The sequence below is a fragment of the Myxocyprinus asiaticus genome, chromosome 47 (assembly GCF_019703515.2).
Source record: "Myxocyprinus asiaticus isolate MX2 ecotype Aquarium Trade chromosome 47, UBuf_Myxa_2, whole genome shotgun sequence".
Lineage (NCBI taxonomy): Eukaryota > Metazoa > Chordata > Actinopteri > Cypriniformes > Catostomidae > Myxocyprinus > Myxocyprinus asiaticus.
In genome coordinates, this window is record NC_059390.1 from 11,389,387 (window position 1) to 11,406,848 (window position 17,462).

A 17,462-nucleotide genomic window follows, 5' to 3' on the forward strand; every position below is an offset into this window, starting at 1 on the left:
TGACATTAAACTTTATGTTGACTGTTCAGCCGGTTCCCATCTCCTCCTTGCCCGTCCTTTAACTGTTACACACTTAGATAAAGAAATTGCTTGAATGTTCAAGTAACGTGTCACAAGCAAGCATATCTGCACACTCACTTTGTTTGTTGATTGTTGGTACTTGTAAAGCATTGCTGTGTGGTGTCAGATTTAGTCCACATGGATGCTTTAAGAAAATCGATCTGAAATGTGTGCACTCTTCTGTGACCCTTAAAATGGCTTTACATCTCTTGACATTTTAGTGAAAAGGTAACAGAATAACAGTTTTAAAGGTCTAAATGCATTATTCATCTCCCTTACAAGGTAAAATGTATGTGCATCTTGTTTGTTGTGAAAGTAATGGAGAATGACAGGCGAAAAAATGTATTTCTTTTAAATCTTTTGGTTAACTACAGGGAAAAGGGAGCTTTTATCTCATTTCTGTACCCAAGAGACAAGAGTGACTAAAAGCCTGAGAATGAGGACTGATGAAATTTGTACAATGTGAAATCCTGAAGCTGATACAACCTCGGGAATTTTCAGAGGGGTTTTTACGGTGCAAACCGTCTCTCAGCAGCACGGAGTCAGAACACTAGAGCGCCGCAAAAATGTAAAAACTAAAAATTAACCTAACTAACCTCACAAATTAACTAGCTGGTTGTTGGACGATTAGTCGATTAGTAAGAACAGGCACGCTGACTGCACCTGTGATGATGGCAGGGTCCATCCAGCTGGCTGTACCGTGTGAGATCCCGCCTGTGTGTTTCACACTGGAGGATGAGGAGGAGGATGAAGACGAGGAAGACGAGGAGCTGGGCAGTCCACCGAAGTTGATGTTGATGTTAGGTAAAAGTGCTCTGAGCCCGTCCTGCCATTCCTTCACATTTAGACTTTCTACTGATCTGCTGTTTTCTGTTTAGAGAGGGAAGTGGGGAATCCAAATGCCCATGTGTTTGATTACACCAGCAATGGAGGGAGAGAGAGAGAGAGAGAGAGAGAGAGAGAGAGAGAGAGAGAGAGAGAGAGATGGGGGATGGCAGCAAAATGACAAGACAGACAAACAGAAAATGGAAAAAAAAAAGGAAAATGTTTGGTCAGTTTCAAAATCTTACTTGCAAAACATAGAAACACAATGTTACCCTAAAAAGGAGTACATCTTTTTTGCTGTTTTTAAAATGAAGTATTTTCAGTTGACATTCCAGGAATTCCTCAACTAACGTGTCTTTAATTATGTGAACTAATTGTTCTCACAATTAGTTTGCCATTTTTATGTTATTATTGACTATTAAAACCCCTGGTTTACATATGTGGGTTAATATTGTTTTTTTTTTTCCTCTAATTTTTCCATCTTTGTGTAATTACGTTACATACCATGATTCATATTCACATATTTAAATGTCATTTTTAATTTTTATTTTTTTACATCATACATTTTTTATATTTATATTTATTAGCCAGAAGGGAACTGGCTCCCCCAGCTGAGCCTGGTTTCTCCCAAGGTTTTTTTTCCCTCCACAAACAAACAAGTTTTGCGTTCCTTACCACTTTTTGCTTACTCACTGGGGGTCTAAAGACAACAAATTTTAAGGCATGACTTCCAATGATGTTTTTCAATAAAACTACTAAATGGGGACTTAAAGACATTTAAAACATAACATACATTACGACATGATTTTCTGTATGAACCTATGTGTATTGTGAAAAGCGCTATAGAAATAAAAATGACTTGACGGACTTACAGTATTTATATTTAGTAGGAAAGTAAATAAGCTGCCATTTGGCAGATGCTGTATCCATAGCAATTTACAGTGCCAGTATACTTATTACAGTGACATTCTCCCAGAGGTAGAGCAGAGGTAATACACCTACACGCATCCCAAAACACTCACACACACGTTAACTCACACGTTAACCATCTAAAATGGGGACATAACCAAGACTTCTATTTTAACATGAAACTAATTATAACTAATATCTCTAAAAGAAAACTTTTCACTTTTTTATTCTACATTTAATAATTTTGCAGATGCATTTAATCAAATGTAACAACAAAAAATGCATTTGGTTTATTTATAAATCCATTTTCCAATTGAGGGTATCATAGAATGTCCCCACATTTTAGTACATACACACTAAATTATTATTAAATTGTATTTTCATTGACAAAACTATTTAATTGACAGTACCGTTAAAAAGAATATGCATCTGAGTGATCGGGTCATTCATGTGCATTCTAGGGGGGAAGTTATCCATGCGTTGTGCTGTTAACTGAATCATTCTGGCATTAATTTATTTCAAATCAAGACTGTTTAGTAGAAATATCATTAATCAAGCCGGACTGCAAATTAATAGCAACTACAGTAATGAAGATTCATATTCTTTTCAGCAAAAACAACAGGTGATCTTTGGCTCCCTTTGGAGTCTACTTGCCCTTTCTAATGGAGGAACAATCATTATAAAGCTTTTTACTGTCCCGTTATTATTCAATTAGCTTCTCATTTATTCTTCTGTACATCAAAATAGAGGAGAGATGTGCAGCTTCAATAACGCAGAGCTTCTTTCAACTGGACTGAGGCCAAAATAAACCTTCTCTTCTCTTATCAAGGCAGTATTATCCTAAGGTTTAATTCTGTCCACAGAGAGGGAGAAACTCAGCTGCAGAGATGATGAAGGGGGAACGGAGAGAAAGGGAGAGCAGGAGAAACAAGGAAGAATTGCAAAGACAGTGGAATGGAGTTAATGAGATAACAAGCCTGGCAGGGATAAGCCAAGTCTTTAGCCTCTAAATCTGACTTAAAATTCAGCAAACTTCCCTGGATGCCCTCCTAATACCCCAGATTCCCTCGCTGCCTGACCTAAAATATAAAGAGATGACACTTTGGGAAGATGGTGGAGGTTTTACAGAAATACATCAACATTGGGGCTGGGCAATATATCAAATATGTATGATATATTTAATATGATTTTATTTGCAATATGACATCAAGCAACCTCGTGAATTTTGTGTGCCTTTTATGTGGCCATTAAGTTTCTTAAAGGCACCCTCTTCTTTTGTCACAACAACTTGAGTATGAGAGTGTTAATACTTAAAAGCGTCTCTGATTCAAACCTCATGAGCAAAAACACGGATAAAGTTTGGAAGTATGATTAATTTCAGCAAATAAAAGAATCTTTTAAAACTATATGAAGTATTGTTATTTTGGTGCATACAACAATAATTAAATATTCTTCTCAGTGTTCAATTCATAAGACTTCTAGATTCTAGATTTTGTATTATACTAATTGCATGACATTTTTTAAATATATTTGGCATGTCATTTTAAGCAACTGCAAAGCAAATGTATACATTTCAAGATACTAATATCTTGAATATAAGAGGGAAAGATAATCATTGAAAGGCTTGCAAATACTGTGTAAAATATATATATATATATATATATATATATACACACACACACACACACACACACACACACACACACACACACACACACACACACACACACACACACACACACACACAGAGGTTTGGCTATACTTGTGAGTGCCACATTTTTGAAAATGTTCTGAAACTGGTAGAAAATCCACTGGTGAGGACATTTTAGGTGGTCCTCATTAGTAAAAAAGGCTCATAAATCAGCCAAATCATGTTTAGCTTTAAATCTACTGATGTGCAAAGGTTTCTGTGAGTGTTATGGGATAAAAAATATAATTAGCCAGATATGGAATCAATGGAAGTCTATGAGATGTCCTCACTTATATAGTGAAACAAACATGTGTGTGTGTGTGTGTTATGTGGATTAGAGCTGGGCGATTTTTTTCCCACCCAGGCATAATCCACATAAAGTTGGCTAGCATCAGCAAGACCGGAGTCATTTAGGACAGCATGCAGCTGAAAGGTCTTCAGACAACAGAGTTGAACCCTGCCAAGACACCAACGGCATTGATACTACCAAACAGGTCATGCTTGTAATTAAATTCTGCAATGTGGAAATTTCAGGAGCAGACGGACCTCCCCCTCTGGTACCATATGACAGCCATTTCTTCAGAGTATGGACTAGTTATGGACTTATTTTCCTTTCATCTGATAAAAAAGTACTATCAAGGCCAATATTGCCGGTATCCACACAAATATAAATACATTTTTGTGATTTCTGAGAGAGAAAAAAGGAAATATAAACATTTAACTACATATAAACGATTACATTCATTTTTTGCTTTTTAACAATTAGAGCATGATCGATCATTAAACAACTTTTAATTATAAAAAACGTACAATAACAAATATCAAAAAATGCATTTATTATAAACGTAACATTATTATAACGTTATTTAATGGTTATTTAGTGTAGAGTTTATGTAAATAATGAGTAGATTTTTCCATTTCATATCTTCTAATACAGTAATCAAAAATAAAATTAGTAGTTCATAAAAACACTTAGTATGTGAGGATCGATCAAGATAAAGCATCAATTTTGGATTCGGAAGTATCAGTATTTCAAGATCAATCCACCCATCCAATTTAAGTTAATTCTTCAATTAGTCAGTAAGTGAACTCATTATAATATTACAACCAATAAGCAAATCAACCCACAATGGATCAATTGTTATCAGGACAAACACAGAGGAAGTGACATGCTCACTTGGGCACGGCTGAATTGGTTCTCTACTCGATACGGACAACCCTGTGGTGATAAACAAGTCAAGTGTAAGAAAGAGCCAATATGAGGATCTAGACACTCAATATCAACACTTGAAGGGGGCTGGGTTTAATGAAACACCTCTGAAAGGAGATAAGATGAATAAGGTGTTGAATGCAATGAATAAGGAGTTCTTTTTAGACCAATCCACAGTTCTTCCTTGAAAAGTGCTTGTCTAGCCAAGTATGGCAGGCATTAACACAGTCACTCGTGTTCCTTTTGCTTACACAGATAAACAAGTGTCGTCATGTTTTATTAATGCAAATGGAATAAAAGCTAAACTCAGAATCATATCAGCAAAGCCAAGGAACCAAATGTTTCTTGCGTAGCTGTAGAGTTTGTAGAGCAAGTCTCTTTTCATCATACGGCTCTGAGGGTATGCTTGCTGTGCAGTTCACTTTGTCTTGTTTATGATGTTTATCAGATTTGTTCACTTCAGTGACACTGACAAATCTAAAAAGTTATAAAACTGATAGTTCTGGCTTCTGGATCTAAATTCTGATAAGATGAGCCATGTTGCGAGCTTTTGTAAAACAGTCAACAGACACACTCCTGGGATCACATACAGTTTAATTCTGTATAAAGAATAGTTCTCAAATTAAACTACTTTTATGGTGCTTTTGCAGCATTTTTTTTTTTTCCCCACAGCCATGTTCATGATGAAGAGTCATTGCATGGCAAGAGCTGTGTAAAGGTTCTTTAAAAGAGTCAGGGTTTGACAATTGAAAATTTGGATGAAATGCATCCACTGATATTTTTGTTCTGCTAATGTGTTCATTGGCTACTTTAAGAACGCTAATGAGTTGTTAAAACTAATCGTAGTATAAGCGCAGGCTCTTTCACTGTATTAGGCTTTGTGCTAACTATATTACTTGACACTCCCTTCTCTCACACAAACACACATCGTACAAGGTATAAGACTGTATGTGTTTGCCTTCTAGCCTATTTTGGTATCTCCACTCCTCTCCGTAAAAAATGCAACATCTTCCTCCCAGGTCCTGCACAGCTGCATCCTCTGGAGAGAAGTGGAACCGGCAAAATAAAAAAAAAGGTGTCATGCAAGTTATTACTTGTTTATAGAAGCAATGAAAAAACTAAGGTTGCTTCCAATTTTCCTTCCCTTCTTTTTGACTAACTGAAATCAAACTGAATTTAAATCTTTAATGTAGGAGTGAAGGCATGCTGAGAAACAAACAGCATTTTTATAAATGCTATACTTCAACAGCGGTGTCAGCGTATTAGGTGGAGGCCTGTTGTTTCAAATAAGAGCCCTATGTTCAGATTAGCATTAACCGTTCTGGGTGTATAAATAAAGTGAGTTTACATTACATATTTATGCATGATATTACGATTCATAATCAGATGTTTTTTTTAATCAGATAAAAGTCATAAAAAAAAAAGAACGATCAGCACATGTAGATTTTTGCCCTTTTACCCAAATTTTACTCCACATGTAAACACTTACTGGCATTCTGGTGGCTATCCAATAAGCACAAGCCTTTGTATGTTTTGATGTCAAATTCAGAGAAAAGTTTAATTTCACATAAATATATTTTTCTTGCATTGTCAAGGTGCCTCTGGTAAGAAACCGCTTTACGTTTTTTTATTGAAACCTGTTTGGGTGTAAAGAGTAGCGTCTCTAGCTTCATTTGACATTCCGCGTTTAAAAATTTTTTTCATTTTTTGCACATCATAAAAATGATGTCCACATGGATCTTGGGATACTATTACCTCAAAACAAACAAACAAAACAAAAACAACAACAACAAAAAAGTTATTTTGAATAACTTTCAACATTAACATGTCTGTGGGTCATTTCACTTCATTTTAATATACATTGTTATATTTTATTTTGTTATCACTGTACAATATTGTTCTATTAATTAACATTAGTAAATGCATTCCTATATTTATGGTGCATTTTTGCATTGAGAATAAATGTATTCATCCAAAAGCGGAAAATGTTGGTTTCAGAGGCTTTATATGAAGTTAGGATGAAAATAAGGTGCATTTTGCACTGTAAGACCAGTGCAGACAGACAGCAGACAGGAGGTTAAGTCAATCACTAAATGGGGGTAAGGGAGCAAGGGGACATCCTAGAGCTTTCTATGCAGCTTCTAAAATCTGGCCAAAAGTTTCAGTTTCAGGCTGTACATGATGTTTGGACCACTCAACATGTTTGGCAGATATGTGATAATGGAAATCAGTACATAGATTCAGAATGTATCATGCTAAATTTTATTTTAACATGGTTGGCAATGATTGGATGATGCAGGCCATTACTGTGAATAAGAATTATTTATATATATATTTATATAACCAACACTCCTGGAAACAAGGAGTTTCTATAGACCATTTCAAGAATGTAAACAAAAACAAAGGAATTAGAATGGTCCAAACGTATTTCCGGATCCTTTCAACAAAGTGTCTTTTTCAAGGCAAATCAGTCTACTCGTCAGCCATTTTTGGAATGCTCGAGCAGTTTGGGCAGCTATTTTTCTATGTAAACAAGCATCATGAAAGTGCAGCTCCTATCTACTTGAATGGGGAAAGACCAAAATCTCCAAAACGGTTGGTCAAGTTTGTGATAAAAGAACATATTTCAAATAATTGGTATTATTTAAAACTTAGTCCCACTGTCCACATATGTGGACATACATTTTCAAACTATTTGCTCTAGAATTTTTTTTTGCTTTTTTTATAAGGTGCTACTAGTTACAAATCAAAGAGTGAAATGGAAAATGCACACAGCAGTCACGACGCTCGGGTCTCAGGAGGTTAAACTGTCCATAAAAAATGTGTACCTAAATTGCCTGATTGAATTATGCAATTTACGTACAATTGGATTTGCGAACGATTTACACAAATGTATTCTGCCCTTGTTTCAGGAATAAGGCACAATGTCTGTAGAAAAGACCACCTTCTGTAAATTTTCTTGCTTTCATTTTCTTGTCCGTGTTTTTTTGGTGCCAAATAGAACCAAGGCAATTTAATACTTTTTATCAAGTATATTTCATTTGATATATTTATTATGAAATATATTTGAAATGAACTGAGGCTGTTATGATATTTGAGATCCGAATTTTACAGCTTTGCTCTTTGTTGACGGGTTCAGGTTAGGGCTTGAGAAAAATGTCAAACTGAAGCCTCTTGCCCTTGTTGGAGAACTTTCTCTTCAAACTGACAGTATTGGTATTTGATGATATTTTCTGCGATTTATGGGCTCTTTCAAGATCCAAAGAGTAAGCATAAATCTAGACTGTGTCTTTGTTTGGCTCTCTTAGAGATCATGTTAGGAGAATCGTCTGCTTTTTCCATTCAAATTCAATTACACTGGCTAGCCTGGCTACTTTCAATAAAATAACTTACTGTCCTAGGTGGGCATGCATGCTCAAAACCTCAAAGACTAGGGCTGCACAAATACAAAACATTTTTGGGCCGTTGAGTGCATGAATGCAAAGGCAAATCAGAGGCGTTTAAATTAGTCAAAAGACATACCAGTAATGCTCACTATCTAAATTATACTGTGAATAATGAATCCAAAATGTGAACAACACTTTGTTTTTCATGTAATTAAAATAATAATGCAATTCTGGAACATTGTTCTCAGCTTGTTTTGATGCATTTCTCACATAAAGAATATGGCATGCAGCTGCCCCATACAAAATAAGGATTTTAATGTTAAGTCTAATAAAATTAATAAAATCGCAATTACTATATCAAAGGAAATAATTGGCAATTATGATTTTTGTCATAATCGTGCAGCCCTATGAAAGACCATAAAAAATGACCCCCAGGGATAAATGTAAAAGAGAAAAGTGTGCAGATGTATAAGGCCCTTCATGCATTATCCAGAATGCAGCACTGATGGTTATACAACTGAATGATGGTTATATGCTGTACAATTTGTATCAGGAATAAAAAAACGACACTGAGCTCAATGCAAAACTTTAAATCATGAGGACACTTTTGACATCAGAACATTTGGCAATCACCAGACCATTCGATGAAAGAAGTCTGACACTTTCTGCATGCTGTCAAAACAGCACCACAGTGCCCCTTAGTGGCTGGTTTTGCTTTGACGGTTACCCATAATGCAATTACTTAAAGGGGTAGTTCTTCCATAATTTACTCACCCTCATACCATCACAGATGTGTATGACTTTCTTCTGCAGAACTCAAATGAAGATTTTCAGAAGAATATTTCAGCTCTGTAGGTCCTCAAAGTGAATGTGACCAGAACTCAGGAGGACCAAAAAGCACAAGTAATCCATCCCACTCCAGTGGTTGAATCCATATCTTCAAAAGCGATATGATAGGTGTGGGTGAGAAACAGATCAATATTTAAGTCCTTTTTTGTGTTATAAATCTCTACCTTTGATCAGCCTGACCAGTAGGTGGCTGAATGTCACTTCCACACCAAAATGTGGAAGTGAAAGTGTAGATTTATAGTAAAAAAAGGACTTAAATATTGATCTGTTTCTCACCCACACCTACAGTATCATATAATTTCTGAAGATATGGATTTAACCACTGGAGTGGTATGGATTACTTTTATGCTGCCTTTGTCCTTTTTGGACCTTTGGAGTTCTGGTCATCATTCACTTGCATTGTGAGAACCAACAGAGCTGAAATATTCTTTTAAAAATCTTCATTTGTGTTCTGCAGAAGAAAAAAATTCATACACATCTGGGATGGCACGAGGGTGCGTAAACGATGGGAGAATTTCCATTTTGTGTGACCTATTCCTAAGGCAGTTTACATTTCCAAAATGGTGCTCATTAAAGTGTATATGGCAAATGAGTCATCACATCTGACTAAGGACTTGTTCAGAACTTGCTGCAGTTTAAATATCAGCTGTAGGGATGTGAAAATCTCAAGTAATTTCCGATTTAATATGAGGATTTGTGGGTCTGATTCACAAAGCATTCAAGAATAAAATTCTTCTTTACTAATATTTTCTTCTTATTTTCTAACAACAAAAAAGTTACTAATATTTTGTGTTCCTGAAAAGACTTAAGAATATTCGTACATTTTTTCTTAAAATTGTTACCTACAGTAAATTACTGTCACTTTCAAACGTCCTTATGAACTTCTTATAATTAGAACTTCAATAAGATTATTAAAACTTAAATAAGAACTTTTTTTCTCTTATAAATTATCCAAGACATTTCTTAAGATTTGTGTATATCAATCCCTTGGATTCCATTCTTGTAGAAATTTTGAGAAAGAATGAATGGAAAGTGTTGATGAGAATGTCATACAAACACATCAACAGTACAGTACTAAGAAATTAGAAATAATTCGTTATTACCTCATTCACATTTATTGCATTTAGCAACTTCGCTACCTCACTGTCTTTATTATCTCTTTCTAAACCCTTACATTGGATTTAGTTGGTCTAAGAGGAATGTTATTTTTTCTTCCCTTTTTTCTCCCCAATTTGGAATGCCCAGTTCCCAATGCACCCTAAGTCCTCGTGATGGCGTAGTGACTCGCCTCAAACCGGGTGGCGGAGGATGAATCTCAGTTGCCTCCACGTCGGAGACTGTCAATCCGTGCATCTTATCACGTGGCTTGTCGAGCGCATTACCGTGGGGACGTAGCGCGTGTGGAGGCTTCATGCTATTCTCCGCGGCACCCACGCACAACTCACCACGTGCCCCACTGAGAGCGAGAACCACACATTATAGTGACCACGAGGAGGTTACCCCATGTGACTCTACCCTCCCTAGCATCCGGGCAAATCTGGTTGCTTAGGAGACCTGGATGGAGTCACTCAGCACGCCCTGGATTCGAACTCACGACTCCAGGGGTGGTAGTCAGCGTCTTTACTCGCTGAGCTACCCAGGCCCCCCGGTCTAAGAGGAATGTTATGTGAACCACATCGACAAAACGGCAAATATACCATGAAAAGACACATTTACATACACTTTTAAATTGTGAAAATTCTATTCTTCTCTAAAAAAAAAATGTATTCTTGTGCACAGTGGACAGAAAATATAATGCGAATTAATGATAGCGATAACAGAACCAAAATTTTAAGTTGGCTCCGATGCGTTTTTTTTTTTTTTTACACATTATGGCAGGACATCACCAACCACGACACAATACGTATCGAGATGCATACATCATGATTCAATATATTGCGATACATAATATCATAATTGCGTCACACCTGAAATGGCACCTAACGAATGAGAGACACAGCATGCCCACAAGAGAGAGGCTTCTTCATAACTGAACTGATGGACATGATATGAATATTCAAAGTATCGATACCATTTGTGAGAAAAAAATGACACAATACATGATTGTATCAGCACAGCTCTATTGCATATTTTATTACAGTGTTACTAATGCATCGATGAAAGAATGCAAACGATTTTAGATCCATTACCATTTTTTTTTTTTTATGGAATCAGTTCTGCGTAAGAACTCTAATCAGCCGTCTTCTTTACTGAAAAATAATCATTATTGAACAAAACACTCAGGTTTCATTCTCCCAGCACCTGTCTGTACGTACCTGTGATGGGGATACCTCCGAGCCCCGTACTGTGATGTTGCTGTTGTTGTGCTGCCAAATTCAAGTCCAAAAAGCTGCTGTGTTGTGTAGCAGAGGAAGGGGCGGCGCCGTGACCAGCGGTGTGATTCAAGTGCGGTAGGTTATTGCGCATGGGCATGCCCATCCAACTGTGCCGGGAGCTCTGCGTCTGTCCGGGAAAGCTAAAGGAATTGTAGATGGCACGGTGTGGGAGCTGGGAAAAGCCCCGCGAGGGTAGGCTGGAGTTCAGGGGGAAATGTGAGGATGTTGGAGGCTGAAGTGGGCTTTTCACGGAGGGGCCACTGTGGAGTGAGCCCAGTAACGGCCCACGGGGGAAACCTGGCGCTGATGTAACAGTGGATGTGGGAAAGGAGGCTTTGTCTTCTACAGAGAGCTCTTTCTCTATGAGGTCAGCCAGCGCCTTTCGGGTGATGTCAAAGGGGTCAAATCCAAGGTCATCATCCTGTTGCTTTGTCGATGAGCCAAAGCCAAAGGCCGCTTGCCAGTCCGTGGAGGACGACACTGGTATGGTATCTGTTGGAATGAGGACAAATTGTAGTGCATTTCACATTTTTGTCACTCATTCAACTGGGTAAAACAAACGATTTTAGGTTTAAATGTATATGAAAATTTTTACATTTTTGGTGCTGTGACTGGTCACCATTTCTTTAACATTTTTTTAAATTATTTTTCATCACATTTTGGCCTTTGATTTTTTCATTTTAAGCAGTCCTGCAGTATGACAAATTGACTTTTTAAAAATTCAAATATTCTATGTCGACTCGTTTCTCAATTAAAAGTCATTAAAACTGCATGCATGACAATTATAAATAAAAAATTGCTATTTCAAATAGTTTATATATGGAATATAGCATGTAGGACATGTCAACTACCCAAGTATTTCATGTTTGCCACAAAGAAACAGCAAATCAATTGTAAACTTCTTTGCATTTTAAATATGGACCAATCACCATCAGCACCAAATCTACAACAGCGAAACAGTTTTGCTATTAACTGGAGCTATTTTTAATGGGAAAAAAGATACCAATCTTAAACCACATCAAAATGTGGACCCTCAGTTGTCAAGTCGAAGCCTAGCAGGTTACCTGAGGTGAAGAGGCTCTGTGGTTCTGGGGCTGTGGGCCAGTCTGAGTTGCTGTGAAGGGAACTAGGAAAACCGGGCAGGCCGCTAGGGATGGGGTTAGGGTGTCTGAAGTTGCTGTTGTCTGAAAAGAGAGACTGTGACTCGGCTGCTGCTCCCTCGAAAGGAGACTGTGCTGTCAGTCCTGCTACACAGATAGGCACCACTAGAGGTGGCTTGGTCAGGCCAGGAGGTGGCGATGGAGAGTCGTTGCAGGAAATCTGAGGGGTTTAGCATGGAAAGAATGATGATCTAAATAAGATGGCCCTATGTGGAGACAACATTGACTGTTCTAATAAGGAAAAGTGATTTTTAGTTCACATTTTTGGTGTACAGTTTGTTATTAAAAGGTGAGGTGTGTAATTTCTACACCACTAGCGTCAGCAAAAATAATGTTAATGAAGTGTAAGGAACATTCAATAATGTGATCATGAACTTACTTGTTGTGATGTTTCCCCATTACCTATGCTGATGCCGTCTGAAGGTTTGTTACAAGGGCTGCAAGAAAAGAGTCAAAATGTGAGAATCACGCCAAAATATCTGAAGTGTAACAGCTTAGAGAAGGACTGTTCTGAACATTCTCTCCTTCTGGAGTATTCAGCGTTTATATTGTTACCATGCAACTATTCATCACACTTCATAGTGAAAGGGGAAATTTCTTGCAATGCCTTGAAGAACACTGCAACCTTGATACTCATAAATCTTTATGGATAAAGTGTTTCAGTTAAATTGGCAGAGGAAAAAAGTAAATCTGTAGTGGGTCTGATGATTTGCTTATGTACACAAACTTGTTAAAATGCTCTGATACCAAAAACCAATCATACAGCATACATATAATGAATGTTCGTTGAAAAACACTTGATAAATTCTAATGAATTGGTTTGTACAGAAAATAAAAAGAACACATACACATCCCAAAGCCACATTGAGAATTAGGACACATAGGTGAGTTCAGACAGTAAGCTTGCTTGTTCCTCCTCTAATCATTAGTACCACTTTACTTGACAATTACAGCATTACTGTAATACTGATATCTGTATCGGCAAGTGCGAAAAAGTAAGTATCAGTACTCCTGCTTATTGCATCCCTCGGTATAAGTACAGTAGTTGACAGGTTGGCTACCTAACAGGGTCACAGTTTGACATGAAGGGGGGCAGGCCCAACTCTGTGTCCGGTCCATCTGAAGTCATGTTTTCAGAGTCTGAGCTGCCATCTGGGGGCGGGGTCTTATGGTGTTCTGGAAGCCCATTGGGTGTCTTCCCTGTGGTTTGTAACGAAGGCCACGCTTCTTTGTTGTTATAGTTGGAACTGTGGATATGTGAGACGTGGATGGTACAACAGAAACAAGAGAGACATGACAAAAACATACTTTAATTGATAGAAGATCAACAGTGATATATCATTTCCATCCATAATGAGAAGATAAATGACTAGACTGCATGAGCAATCTATTGACCTGAAAAGCTGTGTAATGTAAAATAATGTCATTTGCTATTAAAAGCCTCTGACTGGCTGAAAGCTTAAGATAATGCATGTTGAATCCAAACATTCAAACAATAATAAAAACATTTTTAGGACTGAAATGAATGATGTTTAACCATTTTGCAGGTATTTGTTCAGGGACATGTCACAGGCATTGCTCGGCCATTTGCACGTTGAAAAAAAAATCTATGTCATCAGCTAATGTGAAAGGTGATTTTTAACTACAAACCTCTGTGATGTGCCTGATTTGCTCTTTGACTTCTCCCCTGTGCCCGCTGAGTTCTGCAGGAAGTTGGGGTTTGTTTTGTAGAGTTCCTGTAAGAGTTTCTGCTCATATTCCTGGTGTTTCCCTGCCTGCAATGCCAGATGAAGAGTTCAGATTCAAGTTTGTAGATGTAACAATAAATAGGATAAAAAGCTGGAGGCTGCAATGTTACCTGCATTTCTTCTTTTGTGAAACTAGCCGCTTCGTCTCCCAGCTCATGAAGATACATGCAGTCTGGTTTGGGGCACTGCATGCTTTTTAGAAAATAGCTGCAGTATTTTGTTGTACCTAAAGAAGCCTAGAGGACAAAACACATTAGGCCAATTTTTTAAGCAAATAAACTGGATACTGGATAATACACAAACAAACCTTTAGATTACGTGCACAACAATGTTCTTTTTTGGTCAGTTTACCTTGAGTGTTCTGCTGTCTACAACAACATTGTTAACACACTGTATTGCTCTGAGGGCATCTTCTGATCGAACGTAAGTGACATAGGCACTGGCGCTTGGACCCTGGAACCAAAAAGATGAATGGATTTTTAGTTATGCAACACATGAAAAAGAGCAATTTAAAGAAGCTTGGCAAGACAACCAGGAGACAGAGAGAAAACGAAATCAGCAAAACAAACCAGAAATTAGGGTATTTTTACTGTAGTAAGGAAAACATTTCTTGTCGCACTGAGAGCAAAATAAACCTTGAGGAATTTGTTCTTAATGAAGGTTAACTGGTTTTATATTGGCTTGTTCCAGTGTGATATAGGAAGAGATAAATTGAGCACAAAGTGAAGCTCACCTGTGAGCCAGCATATGAAGTGCTGTTATTGATGACCACCTTATGGATCTTCCCAAACTTCCCAAAGTATTCTGGCCTTTTTAAGACCTGCAATCAGAAACCAATTATATATTTAAAAAGATGTTGATGGTACCACCAGATCTGGTTCCATCAGACACATAGTCAGAAGGATGAGACTCAATCAGAATTTACAGAGAGAACCATATCAAACCAAGGTATGGTTAGAAAATCAAACTGCAGGAAATAATCTCAAACTATTTCAACTACATTTTAGCACTGATTCCCATGTAATGTTTGTTGAAGGAGCTGGTTATTTATATGATAAATAAAACCCTTAGGCAATTAAATCATTTTACACCCATTAGAAAATGAGGCTTTGGAAAAAGTGATTAAAGAACAGGATTTGTGCAAATAACCAACTGTATTGAGAACTGATGACCTATACAACACCATCTAAAGAATTTTCATAATGTTCAGCCAAATCATCACTATGAAATTAATGAAATTAAGTGTAGCACACAAGTAGTTCTCTGGTGGGTGATTGGCAGTTCACTGACAGAGGGAGTTTGCCTTAACAGCATGGTGCTTTTTAGATTCTGGTCACCCTTGAACTGTAAAAGCAGCCCGGATATGTGAAGGCTCAGCAGAGGTTGTACTTCCTTCACCAGCTGAGGAAGTTCAACCTGCCACAGGAGCTGCTGACACAGTTCTACTCGGCCATCACGGAGTCTGTCCTGTGTACATCTGTAATTGTCTGGTTTGGTTCAGCCACCAAATCAGACAGATGGAAACTACAACGGACAGTCAGGACTTGCTGAGAGGATTATCGGTGGCCCCCTGCCCACCCTCCAAGACCTGTACATCTCCAGAGTGAAGAAATGTGCAGGTAGAATCACTCTGGACCCCATACACCTGCCCACTCCCTCTTTGAACTGTTGCCCTCTGGCCGGCGCTACAGAGCACTGAGTGCCAGGACATCCAGGCACAAGAACAGTTTTTACCCTCAGGCCATTTTCCTCATGAACAATTAAACTGCTTTAGGACTCCCCCATAGGGCAATAATGTAAATACATATCTCATGTACATATGTAAATTCACATATTTAATTCAATAACTGTACATACCCCTACCTTGCACATACATTACGACTTGCACATATGCCATTCTGTTATATGTCCTATTATTTGTATGTCTACTTATACTCTTACCTTGTTTTATATTCTGTGTCTCACTGTAATGTTCTGTGTGCACTCGTTTCTCCTATCACCAAAAAAAAACAAACAAAAAAAAAACAATCCTTGTGTACGCGAGAACACTTGGCAATAAAGCTCATTCTGATATTACTTTGTGGTCTTTGAGTGAAGCAGCTTCGTTCAGCTCTTTTTTTCCTTCTATTGCACACCTTCATTGAATGTCAGAAACAAAGGCTCAAAAACAACATAAGATGTGGGACTAGACAATACAGCTAAACATACTGTGGCATTTTTCAGGCTTTTGCCTTTATTCAATATAGGCCTCTTTCCTAAATTTCTTTATTTGCTCAGTAATGGCTTGAAAGAGTTTTTTTTTATTTTATTTTTTTTATAACTTCCACCGAACAGACATTGCTGGCAATAAAATTCAAACTGTTTAGAAGTAAAATGCAGCAAAAGTCTAGTTAAAAAAATAATCATTGCATGTTTTCCACAATGTATTTCTCTAAATGAACATACAGTTGTGCTCAAAAGTTTGCATACCCTTGGAGAAATGGCAATATATGTACCATTTTTAAAGAAAACATGAGTGAGCAGGCAAAACACATTTCTTTTATTTCTTAAGGGATTCATATTCAACTGTAGGTTATAACAGAATGGCACAATCATAAAACAAAACATGGCAACAAAGAAAAAAATTAAAATGACCCCTGTTCAAAAGTCTGCATACCATTAGTTCTTAATACAGTGTATTGCACCCTTTAGCATCAATGACAGCATGCAGTCTTTTGTAATAGTTGTCTATGAGGCCCCAAATTCTTGCAGGTGGTATAGCTGCCCATTCATCTTGGCAAAATGCCTCCAGGTCATGCAAAGTCTTTGGTCATCTTGCATGAACCGCACGTTTGAGATCTCCCCAGAGTAGCTCGATGGTATTAAGGTCAGGAGACTGATGGCCACTCCAGAACCTTCACCTTTTTCTACTGTAACCACTGGAGGGTCAACTTGGCCTTGTGCTTAGGGTCATTGTCGTGCTAGAAAGTCCAAGAGCGCCCCATGCGCAGCTTTCATGCAGAAGAATGCAAATTGTCTGCCAGTATTTTCTGATAACATGCTGCATTCATCTTGCCATCAATTTTCACAAGATTCCCCGTGCCTTTAGAGCTCACACACCCCCAAAACATCAGTGAGCCACCTCCATGCTTCACAGTGGGGATAGTATTCTTTTCACTATAGGCATAGCGCTTATGGTTGTGACCATAAAGCTCTATTTTGGTCTCGTCACTCCAAATTACAGTGTGCCAGAAGCTGTGCGGCATGTCAA

The 17,462-nt window shown here is 37.7% G+C and overlaps 1 protein-coding gene across 2 annotated transcripts in view; it reads right to left on the minus strand.

Moving 5' to 3' along the window:
* The window catches only part of LOC127436775 (CCR4-NOT transcription complex subunit 4-like), a 39,089-nt gene that overhangs the window by 4,688 nt on the left and 16,939 nt on the right, over nt 1-17,462 (minus strand). The window contains exons 4-12 of one of the 2 annotated variants that reach the window (XM_051691146.1): nt 14,946-15,032; nt 14,564-14,665; nt 14,323-14,448; nt 14,115-14,239; nt 13,526-13,711; nt 12,844-12,901; nt 12,369-12,624; nt 11,245-11,796; nt 724-930 (exon numbers count right to left, since the gene is read on the minus strand). In XM_051691146.1, coding sequence (XP_051547106.1) covers nt 724-930; nt 11,245-11,796; nt 12,369-12,624; nt 12,844-12,901; nt 13,526-13,711; nt 14,115-14,239; nt 14,323-14,448; nt 14,564-14,665; nt 14,946-15,032 — 1,699 coding nt within the window. Of the gene's footprint in view, nt 1-656; nt 931-11,244; nt 11,797-12,368; nt 12,625-12,843; nt 12,902-13,525; nt 13,712-14,114; nt 14,240-14,322; nt 14,449-14,563; nt 14,666-14,945; nt 15,033-17,462 lie in introns of both variants that reach the window. The other variant, XM_051691147.1, reaches the window with a different exon arrangement.